Below are 20,811 nucleotides of genomic sequence, written 5' to 3'. Positions count from 1 at the left end.
ATTCACAGATTCAATTGAGGATCAAAAATATTTTTTAAAAAATTATATCTTATACTGAAGATATAAAGACCTTTTTCTTGTCATTATTCCCAATACAACACGGTATTGCAGCTGTCTTCATAGCATTTACATTGTATTAGATAGTATAAGTAATCTAGAGATGATTTAAAGTATTTGGGAGCTATTTGTAGGTTCTATGCAAAACTGCACCATGTTATGTAGAATTTGAGCATATGTGGATTTTAGTATCTTGGGTAGGGGTCCTGGAATCAATGCCCTATGTACACAGGCGGATGACTGTGAGTTAGTAATAACTCATCCTAATGTCTTTCAGCTATATAACTTCCTTCGATTTTGTGAGATGCTTGTTAAGAACCCGTGTAAAGTAAAAACTATTCACCTTCTTACCTCTCTGGATGAAGTAGGTATCTGAAAGAACTTACTCTTCCTTATTGATGTATTGTAACTTATTCAGTTACAAGATATAGTCTGATTGAAGAAAACCTGGATGCAATGTTTTATTTAGATCTATTTCCTTGGGAATTAACTTGTTATCTAATAATAAGCGTAATCCATCTTGAGAAAAATGCTATTCATTTCACTATGTTGACCTTGTATTTGGTCATTTTGTTAAACTATTCAGATGGTTTGTCAGTTTAGTCTCTTGGATGTTGTTGATCATGATGTGTGCACAATTGACAGTTTTGGCTGTTTACCAATCATATCTGGGATTACTAGCATAATATACTAAAATACATTTAAAGGTTCTGGGCATGAGGGCACACCTATTATCCCAGTACTCCAGAGGAACAGGTAGGAGGATTGAGAGTTCAAGGTCAGCCTAGCTACATAGCGAGAAACCTTGTCTCTAAATAAATAAATAAAATAAAATACATTTAAGGAGACAGAATGGAATTATGTTATATTCATGTTAGAAAAACAATTACTTTTTCAAAAATAATTGCTCTTTAAACTATATATCAATCTTGGGTTGATTTTTTGAGATGAGACATTGAAACTAGTAAAAAACCTTTTCTTTATAATATTGATTACATAGTTTAGGGATAATTATAAAAATATTTTTGGTGGTACTTGGGGTTGAACTCAGGTCTTCTCACTTGCTAGGCAAGTGCTGTATCACTTTGAGCCAATACACCAGTCTTAATTTTGTGTTATTTTTGAGATAGGGTCTGGCTTTGTGCTTGGGTCAGTCTGGACCACAATCCTATTTGTGCTTTCCCATATAGCTGGGATGACAGGTGCATACCACCACACCCAACCACTGGTTGAGATGGAAGTGTCAGGATCTTTTTGCCCACCTTGAACCGCTATTCTCCTACCTCCCAAGTAACTAGGATTACAGGCTAAAGCTACTGTGCCCAGCCTAATTTAATAATAGACAACAAGTTATATTTTTGCCATTGACAGGGGAGTGGGAGAGAACAAAGAAGTGGCTTGGATGAAATAAAAGAATCACTCAAGAGTCACGGAGTGCTGTTGGAAGTAGAATATTCTTCTTCAATTCATGACCGAGAAATTAGGTTAGTGTCCAATAATATTTCAATTTTTATGTAGTTGAAATGTAACTATATAAATATAAATATAGTTAAATTTTTCTTCAGAAATGTCATAAAATTACATATAACTATCATATTTAAATATTAAAAATTCAAATAAAGCTCAATTTTAGCAACTTTTTACTTTTGAGAAAAAAAATATAGCTTACTGTGTCTTATGAGTTTCATTATTTCCTAATGGAAAATAATTTATATGTTCTTTGTCATGTGGGAAGAAGAAGTACTTTTCTGCATACTATATAGTGTTGTGATGTTGAAATTATTCTTTCTTCTAGTGATATTAATACTTATTTAATGTGGTTTTATTTCCTGTGGGTAAGAACATGTTTTGGTAGACATGACAGTAGGCTGCGTCAATCAGAAACTATTTTATTCACTTATCTTAATGGTATCTTCCCTGTAGGACAGTGATTTTCACATGATTGTAGTAATGGAGCCTTCATTTTAAATGAAAACTTAAGCAAAACCTAAACCGTCAGCTGCTGCTGAAACAGAGGTCAGGGTTCAGGACTCCTCCCTCTCATGTTCCCATCTCTAGGTAGGAGAACCCTTAAAAAACCACCACGGTCTCCCTAAATATACTTTGTAAGTTTTTTTTTTTTTAGCATAACAGGAAAGTTTCATCAACAAGCTGAAATTTAAGAGTAAGTTTCAGTTTGTTAAACTCCTCACCAGCTGATCAAGGCAGCTGATTGTGTCTGTGGCCCTTTTGTTCATTGTAGACACACAGCCCGTGATTAACCCCAGGTTTGATTTGATTCATGCCACTGGAGGAAGTGGTTTTCTTTGTTAAGGGAAAATTTTGCTGCTGCTTAACCCACTACAGCTTTAATAATTGTCTGACTTAAACATCTTGAATATAATACTGTATACTAACTTCAACAGGCTCAGCAATGGATGGATGATTAAAATTGGAAGGGGACTTGACTATTTTAAGAAACCACAGGTAGGATATAATTTTATGAGTTAAGTGTGTAGCACTGGGTTTTATGGGGTTTTTGTTTTGTTTTGTGTAATGAACTCCTGGGCTCAAGTGATCCTTATTTTTGTCTTCTTTTTTTTTTTTTTTTTTGGTGGTACTCAGGTTTGAATTTAGGGCCTTGTGCTTGTTAGGCAGGCATTCTACCACTTGAATCACACCCCTATCCATTTTTGCATTGGTTATTTTTGAGATAGGGTGTTTGGTTTAAGTCCTGGATGGCCTGGACTATGATCCTCCTATTTGTGCTTCCCATGTAGCTGGGATGTCAGGCAAGTGCCACTGCTCCCAGCCATAAGTTGAGATGGGGGCTGGCATGAAATTTTTGCCAAGGCTGACCTTGAACTGCAGTCCTCCTGATCTCCACTGAATAGCTAGGATTACAGACTTGGTATGTGTCGCCTTGTGTCATTTTTTTGACAGTGTTCTTTTCCTTTCTTCCTAGAGTCGTTTTTCCCTTGGATATTGTGATTTTGATTTAAGACCGTGTCATGAAACAACAGTGGACATTTTTCATAACAAACACACAAAAAAAATATGATGGGTAGTAGCTTAATTCATATTGTATATTTCTACTTTAAGTGATGCCTTAGTCCATTTTCTGTTGCTATAACTGAATATCACACACTGGGTAACTTATAAAGAATAGACACTTACTTAGCCTTTGTTTTTGGAGGCTGGGAAGTCTAAGAGCATGGTGTTGGCATCTGCTGAGGATCTTTCTGCATGATAACATGGCAGAGGGCGTCACATGGGAAGACAGCAAGCTTGCCAGAGAGAGCTTGCTTCTATAACAAAGCCTGGGAGGCAGAGCCAGTCACCTTTCAGAAGTCCCACCTCTCATGACTGCTGTATTGGGGACCAAGATTCCAACATAAGAACTTTTGGTGACACATTCAAATTTTACCAAGTGAATACTGAATTTTTTTTTTAACCTTGAACATATTTTTATAATGTATGAATTTAACAATAAATTTTTACATTTTTACTAATTTTTGGATCCGTTGTTCAGTTGTGTGAACATCCATATATACTTTTGTAAATAAGTTATTCAGTTGAATTGAAATGATGCTTCTTTTAAAGTTGTTTAGCTAATACAAAGATTTTGCCAGCTTCTCTCTATTTGACTGTTGGAGAATTTGTCAGAGATGAACATCTAGTATGATGAATTGGATGTTAATTTTGTCTTTGGAAATTATAGAGTCCTGAGAAGAAAATCATAGTACATTTAAGAGACAGATAAGCTTGGTGGGACTAATAACCAGGAAAAAAAAAAAAAGTAAAGTATGGCTGGCATGTGGCTTAGTGGTAGAGCATACATTTAGCATGTGCAATGCAGTGGATTTGACCCCCAGCACCACAAACAAACTGGAGTAGTGTTAGTTTTGTTACAGGTAAGATAATTTCAGGCAAATCAATTCATTTAGTTACTCTAATGCATTTTGCTCATTCAGTTTAGCTAACATATTTATAAAGCCTTATACCTTTGAATCAACTATTGTGGGTAAGCTCATCCAGGTGAATGTAAAGTTGTTGGGGACTAGGTTCCATGGAGACAGGCTCGAAGAGGAGATTGCCTCATTGTAGAGGCAATGTAGAGGCCATCTACAAGCTTAACCCACAAGCTAAGCCAGCCTATAGGAGGAAAACTGAAGTATTCAGTATTGGGGAGTGCACACATAGACATCTACAGGATATTCAAATTGAGTTAAACTGGAAGACCAAAGGCAGGTAGTGACCATGGGAACAAGGGTGGATAGAGTGCAGTCTTGGACCCGAGGTTTATGCTTTACCTTTTATGTTCAGTCACACACATACACACCCAAATTCCTGGCTAAGAGATAATGATGTTTAAGAAACATAGTCTACATATATGCTCTCCATTATTCTAGATTTAGTAGTCCCCAGATCAAATTAAAACATCAGAAGGATACCAACTATAAGTTTAAATATATCAAAAAAATGAACAAAAACTATATGAAAACTATAAGCTTTATGGAAGGCTGTTTAAAAAAACTAGAGTAACTGGAAAGGCAAATTATGCTCCTGAATAGAAGATAATGTGAGTTCTTCCTAAATTAACTTATAAATTATATGACAAAGGAGACTAACACTAGGAGACTTGCTTGACTAGCCGTAAAGACATGTAACCACGATGATTTTAAACCATATGGGCACAGGAATAGGCAAATAAATCAGTGGGATACAATAAAGAACTCAGACATAAAGTGAATGTATGTATATGGGAATTTAGTATATAATAAAGGTGTCATTTCAATTTAGTGTAAGTAGATATTCCCAGAAAAGGAGAATTCTTAGAAACAGAAAATAAATGACTGGTTTCTAGCTGCTGGGGGAGGAGGGATGGAGATGACTCTAATTGGATGAAGGTTTCTTCTGAGGGTGATGAAAATGTCTTGAAATTATATACTTGTTATGGTTGCAAAAACAGTGTGAATGTATTAAAAGCCACTTTTAAATGATAAAAATGATAAATTTTGTTACATAAATTTTACTTTAATAAAAATAATTCTCTAGGAAAAAGTGGACATTCAAATAAATGGCTGAAAAAAATAACAAAGAAATAATCCTAAATGGGTGAAAGAGCTAATCAAATGGAAAATCCAGGTATTTTTTAAAAGTCCCTACTAAATGTATAAGCATTACACAAACCCCAGGAGGAAAAGGAAAGAGCAAAATATGTGTCATGTAAATATTTAAAAGTTAAGTAAAAGGAACCATTAAAGTTTAAAAACATATGAAAGATCAAATTTACCATGTAGAAAAAAGGGTTAATGTTCCTAATTACGTAAGGAAGACATCCTAGTTTTCAGAAGTAAGCTTGATCTGACTGCCTTTTAGTCTCCCTGAGAACTTGCTCCTTAGAGCAATCTCTCTCACTTCATTGATCTTTCTAACAAACACACACATCACTAGCTAGATACTGCCCTATTTTTTAATTCTCCTTTATGAACAAACTTATTCAAAGAGTTCTCTCTGTATCTTAAAGTTAGGCAAAATTAAGCCACTCCCTGAAAACAGGAGTCATACCAGCCCTAATTTTTAACAAGTGTCTAACTGTCCACATTGTTCCATAGTCACTGCCAGCACCATCTTTGCCTGGACTCTCAAAGTGGCCTCCCAACTGTTTGCTTCCAATTTTGCCTCCCTCCAACCTATTCTCCACAGAGTAGCAGAGTAATCTTTATTAAAACGTTCTTCTTCTTATACTTAAAGTCAGACTGTATTCTGGCCTATCATTCTCTACCTGATCTGGTATCTACCTACCCAATTTCATCTTGCCCCAGTCTCCCTCTTGTTTCCACACTTATTTTCCTGTACATCCTTCAATACCATCAAGAAGCCTAGCTTTTTTCCTGCTTTAGAGCGGAACTCCATATGCTGTTTAGTGTGGCAAATTATACTTTCCCAAACTGGCTGCAATAAAATCTCATTCCAGTTCTTTTTATAATGACTTTGAACTTCCTTTCATAGAGAGATGTGTATGTATGTTCCCTCTCCTTGAATTTGCATGTACTTGTGACTTCTAAAGAGATACTGTATTACTTCCAAGGCTGGGCCATAAAAGGAAATAGCTTCTCCCCTGCTTTCTTGGGTCCCTTGTTCTGGGACCCAGCAACTAGACTGTGAGAAAATATAGGCAGTCCAAGTGGAAAGGAACCTTTAACCCACAGTCCCAACTGAGCTTCCAGCAGGCCACCAGCACCAATTTGCTAGCTATGTTGAGTGAGCCATACTGGAGGCAGGGATTTCTGGCCCAGTAAAGCTGTTCTAGCAAATGCTGTTCACTTAAATAAGCTATCCCCCTAACTGTAGATTTGTGAATAAAATCACTATTGTTTTAAGCCAACAAGTTTTGGAATGGTTTGTTGTATGGTGGTAAACAATATAACCTGGAACACTGTCCTCCCACCCAACTCAACTTGCATAGCTCCTTTCTTCAGGTTTGTTAAAATGTTGTCTTCCTGTCGGTCACTGGTGGCTAATGCCTATAATCCTAGCTACTCTGGAGGCAGAGATCAGGAGGATCACTGTTTGAAGCCAGCCCAAGCAAATAGTTCTCGAGACCTTATCTCAAAGAAACCCATCACAAAAATAGGGCCCACTGGTGGAGTGGCTCAAGGCAAAGGCCCTGAGTTCAAATCCCAGAATTGCAAAAAAAAAAAAAGGTCATCTTCCTCGGTAGGTGCTATTTTTTTTTCTGCACTGAGATTTGAACTCAGGGCCTCATGCTTTCTTGGTAGGCACTCTACCACTTGAGCCACTCCACCAGCAAAAAAAATGTCATCTTCTGATCGCTGTAGCCTCTATTGTTGTCTGTTTACAATATCTCAACTTTTCCATCATAGTTTTGCCCACTTTGTAATCATTTACTGATCTGTTCATCTACTCTTTCTACTAGGCCAGAGATTTTAAAACTCAGGTAGGTCTTGACCAATTTTTACAAGGTGAAATAAAATGGAATATAGAATATCAGAAAAATAAGTATTGTATGCCTTATTAGGCATAGTAAGATACAACATAAAATATATTTTTTACTCATTTTACCATGTTTTTAAAAGTGTTTGAAAGCTGACATACTAAACTGTCAGTTCCTGAGATCAGGAGCTATGTGTTTTTACTTACCATGAACATCCAACAGGGCTTTGCACATGGTAGGTACTTAATAAACACATAGTCCTGTAGAAATAAGAATGTGTTAGTGAAAGAACTGTAAAGACAGGGAATGTTCAACAGGGTTGTCATTCTTTGAAAAAGTTTGGCAATGAAAAGATGAAGAGAAAAAGAATCTTGAGCAGGAACAAAGGAAAACATGTTTATCCATTATTGTTAGGAGCCAGTAAAGGTAGAGAGAAAGAAATGCAAGATATAAATTGTTGGCACATGTACTAAACAAAGGCACAGAGGACAAAATTCAGCACACAGCTATAGGAGCTAGCTTTAAGGAGAGGGAGGCATTTCCTCCTCTGAGACTAAATGAAAGGAAGTGTTAAAGAACATGGCACCAGGCATGGTGGTTCACACCTGTAATTCCAGCTATTCAGGAGGCAGAGATTGCAGTTCAAGACCACAATCAATAAACTGGATGTAGTGGTGCTCCTGTGATCTCAGCAGGAAGCCTTAAGTAAGAGAAGTGTGGTCTAAGACCAGCTTCAGCAAAAATGCAAGACCCTATTTGAAAATTAACTAAAGCAAAAAGGGCTGGGGGCGTGGCTCAAGTAGTAGAGCATCTGCCTGGCATGCTTCAACTCCAGTATCGCCCAATTAAAAAAAATAAAAACAACAAAAATACATGGAGGTTGGGGAGGCTCGTTTTTTTTTATTATTATTATTTTATTATTCATATGTGCATACAAGGCTTGGGTCATTTCTCCCCCCTGCCCCCATCCCCTCCCTTACCACCCACTCTGTCCCCTCCCTCTCCTCCCGACCCCCTCAATACCCAGCAGAAACTATTTTGCCCTTATTTCTAATCTTGTAGAGAGAGTATAAGCAATAATAGGAAGGAACAAGGGTTTTTGCTAGTTGAGATAAGGATAGCTACACAGGGAGTTGACTCACATTGATTTCCTGTGCGTGGGTGTTACCTTCTAGGTTAATTATTTTTGATCTAACCTTTTCTGTAGTTCCTGGTCCCCTTTTCCTATTGGCCTCAGTTGCTTTTAAGGTATCTGCCTTAGTTTCTCTGCGTTAAGGACAACAAATGCTAGCTAATATTTTAGGTGTCTTACCTATCGTCATTATCTCCCTTGTGTGCACTCGCTTTTGTCTTGTGATCAAAGTTCAGTCCCCTTGTTGTGTTTGCCCTTGATCTAATGTCCGCATATGAGGGAGAACATAAAATTTTTGGTCTTTTGGGCCAGGCTAACCTCACTCAGAATGATGTTCTCCAATTCCATCTATTTATCAGCGAATGATAACATTTCGTTTTTCTTCATGCTGCATACAATTCCATTGTGTATAGATACCACATTTTCTTAATCCATTCATCAGTGGTGGGGCATCTTGGCTGTTTCAATAACTTGGCTATTGTGAATAGTGCCGCAATAGACATGGGTGTGCAGGTGCCTCTGGAGTATCCTGTGTCACAGTCTTTTGGGTATATCCCCAAGAGTGGTATTGCTGGATCAAATGGTAGATCAATGTTTAGCTTTTTAAGTAGCCTCCAAATTTTTTTCCGGAGTGGTTGTGCTAGTTTACATTCCCACCAACAGTGTAAGAGGGTTCCTTTTTCCCTGCATCCTCGCCAACACCTGTTGGTGGTGGTGTTGCTAATGATGGCTATTCTAACAAGGGTGAGGTGGAATCTTAGTGTGGTTTTAATTTGCATTTCCTTTATTGCTAGAGATGGTGAGCATTTTTTCATGCAAGACCCTATTTGAAAATTAACTAAAGCAAAAAGGGCTGGGGGCATGGCTCAAGTAGTAGAGCATCTGCCTGGCATGCTTCAACCCCAGTATCGCCCAATTAAAAAAAATAAAAACAAGAAAAATACATGGAGGTTGGGGAGGCTCATTTTTGAAGGCCTCAATTCTCAAATTATGAATCAAGGTTTGTGACAAAAGTAGTGTAATTTTGAGCTTGAGAAGAGTGGACACCTTTGGGAATAAGTTGCTTCAAGAATGAGACAGTCAACTAGAGATGAGTTGAATCTGACACCAACAGAGAAAGATGTGTTAAATTGAAAATTTTAATATGAAATTGTGCTAATGAGTATGATTTTTTTTTTTTGGCCAGCATTGCTTTGCCATCTGGGTATAGAGTAGAAATTAAAGCTAGGCATGGTGGTCCACATCTGTAATCCCAGCACTTGGGAGGTGAAAGCAGGAGGATCACAAATTAAAGGCCCGAGCCTGGACCACTTACTGAGACTCTACCTAATAAAAAACCAAAAACAATAATCCCAAAACCAAAGCCATGTGTGGCAGTACAAATCTGTAATCCTAGCTACTTGGGAGCCAGAGGTAGGAGGATGTGAGTTGGAGGGCAGCGAGGCAAAGTTACTAAGAACCTATCTCAAAAGCAAAAGAAAAAAGGGATGGGAGAGCCAGGCGCCAGTGACTCATGCCTGTAATCCTAGCTACTCAGAAGGCAGAGATCAGGAGGATCAAAGTTTGATGCCAACCTGGGCAAATAGTTTAAGAGACCCTATCTTGAAAATATCCAACACAAAAAAGGGCTGATGGAGTGGCTCAACTGATAGTGCCTGCCTCATGAGTGTGAGCCCCTGATTTCAAACCCCAGTACTACCCAGATGGGGCTGTAGCTCAAGTGGCAGAGCACTTGCCTCGCAAGCATAAGGCCCTGAATTCAATCCCTACTACTATACTACTACTACTACAAATAAATAAAATTTTTAAAAAGCCAAAACAACAACAGCCCAAATGAAATGAAAATCAATTGTTTGGATTTTTTTAAAGGTGGCTGTGATAGGTCAAGAGAGCAAATGAGAATAATTGGTAGGAAAGTACAGTATACTTGAAATGATCAGGCTAGGGTAGGAAAGGAAATGAAACAAGGAGAGATTAGGGAAGTAAAATGGACTTGATTTATTGGGAGAGGATGGAAAGATAAGAAAATACAACTAAAAGGGAGATTTTTCAAATTCAGGGGATCGGTCAAGGATGTCAAGAAGCCTTGGAGGTACTGTCGTGGTTAATCTTGACTGCCAGCTTGACTGCACTGAGAGATACCTAGGAGATCAGTAAAGCACGCTTCTGGGTGTGTTTGTGAAGGCATTTCCAAAGAGGATTAAATAATGGGGGAGCTAGGCTTGACATGGGTTTGGGTGGGCAGTACCACACAACAGCCTGGGGGCCTGGATGGAACACAAGAGGAGGAAGCCGGCTGGTACAGGCATCTTCTGCCTGCTTCCTGCCTGCCATGAGGTGAGCAGCTCTTCTCTATGATGCCCTTCTATTGTGATGCTCTGTCTCCCAAGCCCCAGAAACAAAGGAGCCAGCCGACCATGAACTGAAACCTCTGAAACTGAATCAAAACAAATTCTTCCCCGTTATTTTTCTCAGGTGTTTGTTACGTGACAAAAAGACCTGACTAACAATGGGTATGAAAAATGAAGAACTCTAAAGCTGTATTCTGTCATATTGTCTCCAAGACAGTAAAAGAAAGAGCTAAAATATAAATGTGTGCCAGTATTAAAACAATTAAGAAGGTATGTGTACCCTAGAGGTCAGTAGAGAGTATAAAGTTATGTAAACAATTTTAAATGGGAAGAGGTTACTGAAAAAGTCTAGACTTTTTTTTTTAAAAAGACAATGCATTTAAAATTTTTATTTTTCCATCAAAACTGTCAGCATAAAAACATCAATTGAAGTCACATTATTCCCCTGATTTTTTCACAGAGAATACTCCATTTACTGTGTAGTTCATGGTCTTCTGGATATGTTTTAAGTAATGTATTTGTCAGCACAGTCGCTTCAATTGGGCAAAACTTGCTGCCAATAAAACTTGAATTTAATCTGTCACAAATTTCCAGTGGTAACCAATGATCAGGTGCTTGAATATTGCATATTTCAATTCTTCCATTCTTTATGTCTATGGATACTTTAATTTCCAAGTGTGCCTGTTCATGTAAGACATTAAAAGTAGCGTTTACACTAAACTTTGGAGTTTTTCCATATATCCACTCCCAAGTTTGTAGTTCTTTGGCTCTGCTATTTATTCCAGGGAACTGTATCTCATCTGTTGGGTTTATTAGGTTAATGTGACCATCAATCTGATGGCACGCAGCATACTCTGCAGCAATAGCATTCATCAGTACATCACAGGTCAGCGTGGGATCTTTTTCCAAAAGATTTTTTACTACAGCAGGTGTGCTAGCAGTGGCATTGCTCTTGATCCCTTGGTAAGGGCTCTTTAGCACAGACGACAAAGAGGTTCCATCAGTACTACATAATAAGGTACAATGGTGATAAGCAGTAGTCCGGCCAATCTTAGAAGCTGTTCCTGAGATTTTAAACTGCCCATCAAGTAAAAGGTCAAATCTTTTGGTAGCCTGCACATCCAGCTGGGGTTTGACAGCATTCAAAGCTCGCACAATTAATTTCAGATTTTCCATCCTATCATACTTATTTTTGGTTGTGAAGAAGGTCAAGTTGATATTACCCATATCATGGTAGACTGTTCCACCTCCACTTCTTCTCCGAGCCAGTTTTATACCTTTTTCTCTCATCAAGTTTAGGTTACTTTCTTGCCAAGGATTCTGATGCCTACCAATGACAACAGAGGCAGAATTTCTCCAAAAGAAGAGAATTGGCTTGCCTTCTAGATTTAAGTGGTCATGGATCCAGTCTTCCACAGCCAGGTTTTGATATACGTCATTAGAAATCGACTGTAAAATGAGTCCACTTTTTGCTGTGTTCTTAAAGCCAGCCACTGGGACCTTGTGGTTACAAAGCAACTGGAAGCCATTCTTCAATGAAAATGGGATCAGCATGCTTCTAAACCTAGAGACAAACAGATCAATTAAAATTAAAGGAAATTAAAATTAAAATTAAATTTAAAGGAAAATTAAAATTAATTAAATTAATTAAAATTTAATTAATTAATTAATTAATTAATTAAAATTAAAGGAAAATTAAATTCTACTTTCTGGCTATCAATTGTTGGTTATTTGATCCAAGGCTTTTCTTGCCTTTTAGCCTTAGCAACTCTATAACAGAGTACTCAATGTAAACAAATGAAGATAAACTTTAAATAATTTCAGTTGAAATGAGAGGACAGGTTTTTCAAATATAAGTATTGTTTGAAAATACATTATAAATCACAAATGTATCACAAAGCCAAATAAGTTATTTTGAATTCATAGGTAATACATGTTCATTGAGAAAATAACAGATAAGCCAAAAGAAGAAAATAATAGAATCCCAAATCCTACCACCTGGAGAGTATCACAATTAACATTTTAGTGTAAACAACCCATTCATATGTATATATGCCCACACAATATACCCCCACTCAAAGTATAACTACTTTATTTCACTCAAAAAAATTATTTTTGAGACATGGAATTACTGTGTTGTTCAGGCTGGCCTTGAACTCCAGGCTTACATGATCTTCCTGCTTCAGCCTCTCAAGTAACTAGGATCACAGGTACATGCTCTCATTCTATTTTTGTATTAGCTTTAATGATCACGTAATACTTCATTGTTAAATACACCAATTTACTCAATCAGTTTCTTGTCTGTTTTTTCTAGTTTTTCTGTATTATGAATAATGCATTCATTAACATCTTTATCAAAAGCCTAAATATTCCTTCATAATGTTTTAAAACAATTCCTATTTAAGTTTGGGATATTTATGTAGTTATAGATGTATATATATGTATTTATATGTGTGTATATACATATGTGTATATATATATATATATATATATATATATATATATATACACATATATATACATGCATTTTTGGGGGTACTGGGATTTGAATTCAGGACTTGTGTTGACTTTGGGAAATGTGATTGACAGGCAGTGTAACCTTTATTTAGGTCAACATTAAATAGGGATGAACCCCCTGAGGTCAGAGAGAGGCAATCAGAATATGAGAAATTACATGGAAAGGCTATGAACGATTCATTGCTTGGAGAAATTTATACATTACCTGTATTAGCAGTGTTAGTAAAATATTAAGTGACAAAAGGTTGAAAATGCTAGCTATGAAAATGAAGTCCTTTGACTACTATGGTCTTAACTAAACCATTCTATTCCAATTTTATTTCTTAAGCTGTTTGTAATTTTCCTTTAGGACGAAGAACTAGAAATAAAATAGGTTCCTGAAATCTGTAACTAGGCCAAATTCTTTGGTTAAATACCCTAAAAATATAATTTGGGTTATAGAGTCTTCACATTTTCATCACTCATTATGTTTTATAAACTATGCTACAGAAAAGTTGAATCAGTTTATATCCCCTCTCTCTAAGAAAGATCTGGATTGGTTTAATACAGGAAGGATACTCTGAGTCTTAAAATCTGATGGTTTACCAAGTCACTGAGAGTACATATTCTAAACAAATACAGAGATATCTAGGCCAGGCGCAGTAGCTCATGCCTGTAATCCTAGCTACTCGGGGGCACAGATTGGGAGGATCGCAGTTCAAGGCCGGCCTGGGCAAAAGTTTTCGAGACCTTCATCTCAACCGATAAAAGTTGGGTGTGGTAGCATGTGCCTGTCATCCCAGTTACTAAGGAAGTATAAACGGGAATATTATGGTTCAGGCCTGCCTAGGCATAAATACAAGACCCCATTCGAAATATAACTAAAGCACAGGGTTGGAGATTTAGCTCAGGTGGTAGAAGTACATGCCCAGTAAGTATGAGGCTTTGAGTTCAAACCCCAGTAATGCTAAAAAGAAAAAAAAATCAATTAAAAAAAAGAAAAAAAATTATCTAACAGAAAGGCATGTTTTGGGGCCTCCCCTCTAAGGCCAGAGGTGCAGTGGAGCCAGTATTCTAGCTCCACTGAAAGCTATGGCTACACTGTCCTAGAAAGTCTCTGTGTTCAGATTACATTTCTTTGGTTAATCTCTTTTTTCTTGGTTCTATTTGAATTCGTCCTGTATTCATTCAACAAATACTTATGGATTGCCTCTCGGGCACAAGACAGAAAGGGCACAGAGAAGGGAGGAGACAAGTTCACATAATCCTTAAAACATTTTGATTCTTCTGAAGGGTAGCTGGGATCTATTGAAGTTTTTTTTTTTGTTTGTTTTGTTTTGTTAGCACTGGGGTTTGAACTCAGGACCTCTGGCTTACCAGGCAGGTGCTCTTACTGCTCGAGTCACTCTGCCAGCCCTTGGAAGGTTTTTTTTTTTTTGGTAGGGTTGGGATTTGAACTCAGGACTTTGAGCTTGCAAAGCAGGTGCTCTACTGCTTTGAGCCACACCTCCAGGCCTATTGAAGTGTTTTAAGCAGGAAAATGTTAAATCGACAATTACATAAAACTATCTTCGCAGTGTTGAGCAAGTATTAAAGTAGAGACTAGAGCTACAAAGAGCAGTTAATTGGCTAATGTAGTTGTCCAAGCAGAGATAATGAAGATCTGAACTAGAGTAGCAGACACAAAGAAAGGAGGGGATGGATATGAGCAATAAAGAAAGGATCCTTGCCTTCAAGGAATTTATACTTAAATTATATAAGACAATAATTTAAGTATATTGTCATAAGTGCTGTGATAAGAAGGCCATCTAGTCCACTAATTAGTGGAAGTAACACAAAAGCTCAGATATAATAGGGGTAAGGAAAAGTATTCCAACAAGGATTCACGCAAAGAGTTTAATTCCATTTTCTGGTACTGATGAGTGCAAGAATGGAGTTGCAAGAAAGTGGAAAGCAAGATGAGGAGAGGTTAAAGTATGAAAAGCCTTCAAATCCATGTTTATCTTGAGTGTAATGGGGGAGGTGCTAAAGGATTTTGTTTTGTTTTTATTTTTTTGGCAGTACTGGGGTTTGAACTCAGGGTCTCATGCTTGCTAGGCAGGCACTCTACCACTTGAGCCTCCCGATAGCCCTTTTTTGTGTTGGGTATTTTTAAGATAGGGTCTTGCCAACTGTTTGCCTGGGCTGGCCTTGATCCTCCATCCTCCTGATCTCTGCTTTCCAAGTAGCAAGGATTATAGGCATGAACCACCAGCGCCCAGCTGATGCTAAAGATTTTTAAAGAAGCTGGAGGTTGGATTTATACTTTACTGAGGTCACCTAGAGATTTAAGCATGGAAAACCTTCAGTTTTTAGCAAAGAGTTAAGTGATGGTGACAGAGAGAAATCAAGGATAATGTCCTTAATGATAGGTTTACAAACTCACACCTAAGTACCAGCATTCAAACCCCAACTCTGTCTTTTTCCAGTTGAATGACCAAAAGCAGATCAGCTGACTATTTTGTGCCTCAGATTCTTTATCTGTAACATGTAGATAATGACAGGACTCATAGTATCAGGCTTAGATGAACCAATACAGGCAAGAATAGAAGAGTACAGGCATAGAAGAATGCTGGGCTCACAGAAAGTACATAATATGAGTTAGTATCTTACTAATGTTATGCCCTGATTTCTGGCTTAGCAAATGGGTGGAGGGAGGTTACACTTCCTAGGACAGAACTCTTAGGTGATATAGGGTAAAGAAATTTAGTTCATTTTGACTGTGTTGAACTTGAGAGTCTGTGATTGTTTTTGTTTGTGTGTGTGTGTGTGTGTGTGTGTGTTTTAAGCAACCAATGCTGAATAGATGGTAACTGAGGTCATGAGAGGAGACCAGACTGTCTGGAGAGGGTTTTGTGAGTAAACAGTAGAGCCTTCAACATAACCCTGAAAAGATGAAAGGACAGCAACACATCAAAAAGATTATTCACCACGACCAAGTAGGCTTCATCCCAGGGATGCAGGGGTGGTTCAACATACGAAAATCAATAAATGTAATAAACCACATTAACAGAAGCAAAGACAAAAACCACTACATCTCAATAGATGCAGAAAAAGCCTTTGATAAGATCCAACATCATTTCATGATAAAAGCTCTAAGAAAACTAGGAATAGAAGGAAAGTTCCTCAACATTATAAAAGCTATATATGACAAACCTACAGCCAGCATTATACTTAACGGAGAAAAACTAAAACCATTCCCTCTAAAATCAGGAACCAGACAAGGATGCCCACTATCTCCACTCCTATTCAACATAGTACTGGAATTCCTAGCCAGAGCAATTAGGCAAGAAGAAGGAATAAAAGGAATACAAATAGGTAAAGAAACTGTCAAAATATCCCTATTTGCAGACGACATGATCCTATACCTTAAAGACCCAAAAAACTCTACTCAGAAGCTTCTAGACATCATCAATAGCTATAGCAAGGTAGCGGGATATAAAATCAACATAGAAAAATCATTAGCATTCCTATACACTAACAATGAGCAAACTGAAAAAGAATGTATGAAAACAATTCCATTTACAATAGCCTCAAAAAAAATCAAATACCTAGGTGTAAACCTAACAAAAGATGTGAAAGACCTCTACAAGGAAAACTATACACTTCTGAAGAAAGAGATTGAGGAAGAGTATAGAAAGTGGAGAGATCTCCCATGCTCATGGATTGCTAGAATCAACATAGTAAAAATGTCGATACTCCCAAAAGTAATCTACATGTTTAATGCAATTCCCATCAAAATTCCAATGACATTCATTAAAGAGACTGAAAAATCTACTGTTAAATTTATATGGAAACACAAGAGGCCACGAATAGCCAAGGCTATACTCAGTCAAAAGAACAATGCAGGTGGTATCACAATACCTGACTTCAAACTATATTACAAAGCAATAACAATAAAAACAGCATGGTACTGGCACAAAAACAGACATGAAGACCAGTGGAACAGAACAGAGAATCCAGATATGAAGCCACACAACTATAAGCAACTTATCTTTGACAAAGGAGCTAAAAATATACGATGGAGAAATAGCAGCCTCTTCAACAAAAACTGCTGGGAAAACTGGTTAGCAGTCTGCAAAAAACTGAAACTAGATCCATGTATATCACCCTACACCAAGATTAACTCAAAATGGATCAAGGATCTTAATATCAGACCACAAACTCTTAAGTTGATACAAGAAAGAGTAGGAAATACTCTGGAGTTGGTAGGTATAGGTAAGAACTTTCTCAATGAAACCCCAGCAGCACAGCAAATAAGAGATAGCATAGATAAATGGGACCTCATAAAACTAAAAAGCTTCTGTTCATCAAAAGAAATGGTCTCTAAACTGAAGAGAACACCCACAGAGTGGGAGAAAATATTTGCCAACTATACATCAGACAAAGGACTGATAACCAGAATATACAGGGAACTTAAAAAACTAAATTCTCCCAAAACTAATGAACCAATAAAGAAATGGGCACGTGAACTAAACAGAACTTTCTCAAAAGAAGAAATTCAAATGGCCAGAAAACACATGAAAAAATGCTCACCATCTCTAGCAATAAAGGAAATGCAAATTAAAACCACGCTAAGATTCCACCTCACCCCTGTTAGAATAGCCATCATCAGCAACACCACCACCAACAGGTGTTGGCGAGGATGCGGGGAAAAAGGAACCCTCTTACACTGTTGGTGGGAATGTAGACTAGTACAACCACTCTGGAAAAAAATTTGGAGGCTACTTAAAAAGCTAGACATCGATCTACCATTTGATCCAGCAATACCACTCTTGGGGATATACCCAAAAGCCTGTTACTCCAGAGGCACCTGCACATCCATGTTTATTGCGGCACTATTCACAATAGCCAAGTTATGGAAACAGCCAAGATGCCCCACCACTGACGAATGGATTAAGAAAATGTGGTATCTATACACAATGGAATTTTATGCAGCCATGAAGATGAACGAAATGTTATAATTCGCTGGTAAATGGATGGAATTGGAGAACATTATTCTGAGTGAGGTTAGCCTGGCCCAAAAGACCAAAAATCGTATGTTCTCCCTCATATGTGGACATTAGATCAAGGGCAAACACAACAATGGGATTGGACTATGAGCACATGATAAAAGCGAGAGCACACAAGGAAGGGGTGAGGATAGGTAAGACACCTAAAAAACTAGCTAGCATTTGTTGCCCTTAACGCAGAGAAACTAAAGCAGATACCTTAAAGCAACTGAGGCCAATAGGAAAAGGGGAACAGGTACTAGAGAAAAGGTTAGATCAAAAAGAATTAACCTAGAAGGTAACACACGCACAGGAAATCAATGTGAGTCAATGCCCCGTATAGCTATCCTTATCTCAACCAGCAAAAACCCTTGTTCCTTCCTATTATTGCTTATACTCTCTCTACAACAAAATTAGAAATAAGGGCAAAATAGTTTCTGCTGGGTATTGAGGTGGGGGAGAGGGAGGGGGAGGAGTGGGTGGTAAGGGAGGGGGTGGGGGCACGGGGGAGAAATGAACTAAGCCTTGTATGCACATATGAATAATAAAAGAAAAATGAAAAAAAAGATGAAAGGAAAGAGAAAAAAAACAAAACAAAAAACTGAGCATAGATGCAAGAAGTTTTGCTAAGTGTGGTAGCACATTTCTATAATCTCGGCATTGGGGAGAGCAGGCAGGAAGATCATGAATTTAAGGCCAGCCTGGCGACATAGTGAAACCCTGCCAAAGAAAAAAAATGAAAAGTGAATGGGAGGCCCAATGTAGAGACAATGAGAATAATCTAGTTCTGAAGTAGAAAAGCCAGGGCAGTAGTTAGAAGAAACATGGAGTTAGGAAAGGACTTAAGATCCAAGAAACCTGAGCATGTTTAGATGCTGCCTGGCAAGTCATAAGAGGGCAACACTGGAAGGAAGTGGAGGTGCCAGGGACCAGAGTTCAGAAAGTGAGGCAGCAGAAGGGATCCTCTTCCACTGTGATCCAAGGGAGAAACCGAGGAACACGTTTGGTCATGTGTGGGATGCTAGAAAGCTGCAAGGTGTCTGTGGAAGTGGTGTCTCAAAGACCCTGTGATATATTCTTTCCTAAGGTTAAGGCTCTCACTCGTTAGCATATGCAGAGTGTGGCAGGAAAGCATAATACTAACTGAATAACCTTAGGCAAGTAATTTATAATCTCTAGTTGCTTTAATTGCCTTAGATCTCAAAGAATAGTTGAATTAAATGTATTATGTGTAAATCATTCACATCTGGCCAATATGAAATGTGTTGAAATGCTAACTGTTCCTCCCAACTCATCTCTATTTTTCTGTTCATGTATTTGACAAATTCTGCATCTACTATATGACATGCATTGTTCTTGGCACTTGGGATTCATCAAAAAAAAGGTTATAAGGGCTAGAGAAAAAAGAAAATGTAGGTCTGGGAAAGGGAGGAGTGGGAATGTGTATGTGAGAGTCAATTTTAAATAGGGTCTTTAGAGCAGGACTCATTAAAACGGTGATGTGAGAGGAGTTATACTGAATGCCTAGTATGTTCCAGAAACTGTTGTAGGTATCTGAACATGTTAACCAATAAAAAGGCCATGGTGAAAGTGTAACATTGCAGCTGAGCCCTAAAGGATGAGAAAGCACCATACAAGAGAAAAAGAATGTTCCAAGTACATTCAAGAAACCGGAATGCCAATTTACTAATTGACACAGAGAACCATGGACTATCAACCAGGTATTTCTATCAGCCTGTCCAAGTACTTCTTGTAGGAAGTAAGTTTGCTTGGTGAATACATAATCAGAGCAAAACCACTGAGTTATAAGATTTCACTGTCTAATGGAATGGGCCCTAAGGAGAGCACCTATCCTCAACTCCCGGGCCAAAGAGATATCCTACTCTTCGGCCAGGACAGAAGAGCCTTGTATTCTTTAGGACAGTTGTGCTGCTTTTATTCTGTGCTCCAATAGTAGACAGACCTCCGAATGAACAATCCACAGTCTTTTTAGTTGTCAGGCTATAGTAAGACTTTGAAAGCTTGGTAAAATTGTTTCTATAAAAGTCACTTTGCGTATCTCTACTATCACTTTTTTTTTCTTTGCCGGGATTGGGACGCAGAGTCTTGGTCATGCTAGGCAAGTGCTTTACCACTGAGTTATAATCCCCCACCCTCTACTTTCACCCTTTAATTACTAATGTTAGGTTTTTGTTTTTGTTTTTTCTCGGAAGGCATTCTTACATCTTGGGAACACTTCACTGACACTCTGCACTGCAAAACATCCAACAACCCTCTCCCCGCCCCCAATCCCATCTATGTTTTTAAGCAGGCTCAGCTTTTTCATAAAACCTTATTACTTTGCCACGTCTCTGAGGATACATAACTGACCTAGAAGCTCATTACGATCCGTATGCATGTTCTACCTCCCTTTTTGGCTGTCGTGTGGGCATGCACACAGCTGGCACCCAATACGTTTTACGTTGTTTAACCCCGTCCTGGGGTCGGGATCAGCCTCCCCTAACAGTGAAACTGCTAGTCCCAAGCGCTGACGGCAAACTACAGAGACTTCGGCACCAGCCGGGGCGGCCCGGGGCGGAGCAAGCCGGACTCGGTGTCGGGGTCGCAGCTGCCCGCCGACCACCCCACGAGGGACTCTGAACGCGACTCAGGATCCGGTGCGCTTTGCAGCCACTTGCAAAGTCCCTATTATATCTGCTTCCGGCTTCACTCACCTGCTACTTCCGGTCACGCTCACTGCTTCTTGCGGAACAGCGCGGAAGAAGCACGCGTCGGGCCCAAGAGCACCCGGCAAGCTGCGCACGC

The 20,811-nt window shown here is 38.4% G+C and overlaps 2 protein-coding genes across 6 annotated transcripts in view; one reads left to right on the top strand and one right to left on the bottom strand.

The window, feature by feature from the left end:
* Mitd1 (microtubule interacting and trafficking domain containing 1) overlaps window positions 1-11,581 on the top strand; it is a 21,878-nt gene extending 10,297 nt beyond the window's left edge. For 2 of the 4 annotated variants that reach the window (XM_074050345.1, XM_020152250.2), the window contains 4 exons: window positions 335-421; window positions 1,429-1,541; window positions 2,463-2,523; window positions 3,002-3,549. In XM_074050345.1, coding sequence (XP_073906446.1) covers window positions 335-421; window positions 1,429-1,541; window positions 2,463-2,523; window positions 3,002-3,097 — 357 coding nt within the window. In that variant the 3' untranslated portion in view covers window positions 3,098-3,549. Of the gene's footprint in view, window positions 1-334; window positions 422-1,428; window positions 1,542-2,462; window positions 2,524-3,001; window positions 3,550-10,604 lie in introns of those variants that run through there. The other 2 variants (XM_074050344.1, XM_020152260.2) reach the window with 2 other exon arrangements.
* Window positions 10,855-20,811, bottom strand: Lipt1 (lipoyltransferase 1). Of its 2 annotated transcripts, none has more exons than XM_074050342.1 (2): window positions 20,721-20,811; window positions 10,855-12,044 (listed from the first exon to the last, which is right to left on the bottom strand). In XM_074050342.1, the coding sequence occupies exon 2, from the start codon at window positions 12,032-12,034 to the stop codon at window positions 10,913-10,915; it is 1,122 nt and encodes a 373-aa protein (XP_073906443.1). In that variant the 5' UTR covers window positions 12,035-12,044; window positions 20,721-20,811; the 3' UTR covers window positions 10,855-10,912. The 2 variants fall into 2 exon arrangements, with proteins under 2 accessions (XP_073906443.1, XP_073906444.1); XM_074050343.1 differs by lacking the exon at window positions 20,721-20,811 and adding an exon at window positions 20,377-20,672.

This window comes from Castor canadensis, chromosome 12 (assembly GCF_047511655.1).
Source record: "Castor canadensis chromosome 12, mCasCan1.hap1v2, whole genome shotgun sequence".
In the NCBI taxonomy this organism is placed as follows: domain Eukaryota; kingdom Metazoa; phylum Chordata; class Mammalia; order Rodentia; family Castoridae; genus Castor; species Castor canadensis.
Note: the sequence above shows the minus strand (reverse complement) of the source record. Positions and strands in the feature narration are given on the sequence as shown.

Bases quoted from the DNA above. Each gene is read 5' to 3' on its own strand.
- Lipt1 (XM_074050342.1), bottom strand. From the start codon at position 12,034: ATGCTGATCCCATTTTCATTGAAGAATGGCTTCCAGTTGCTTTGTAAC.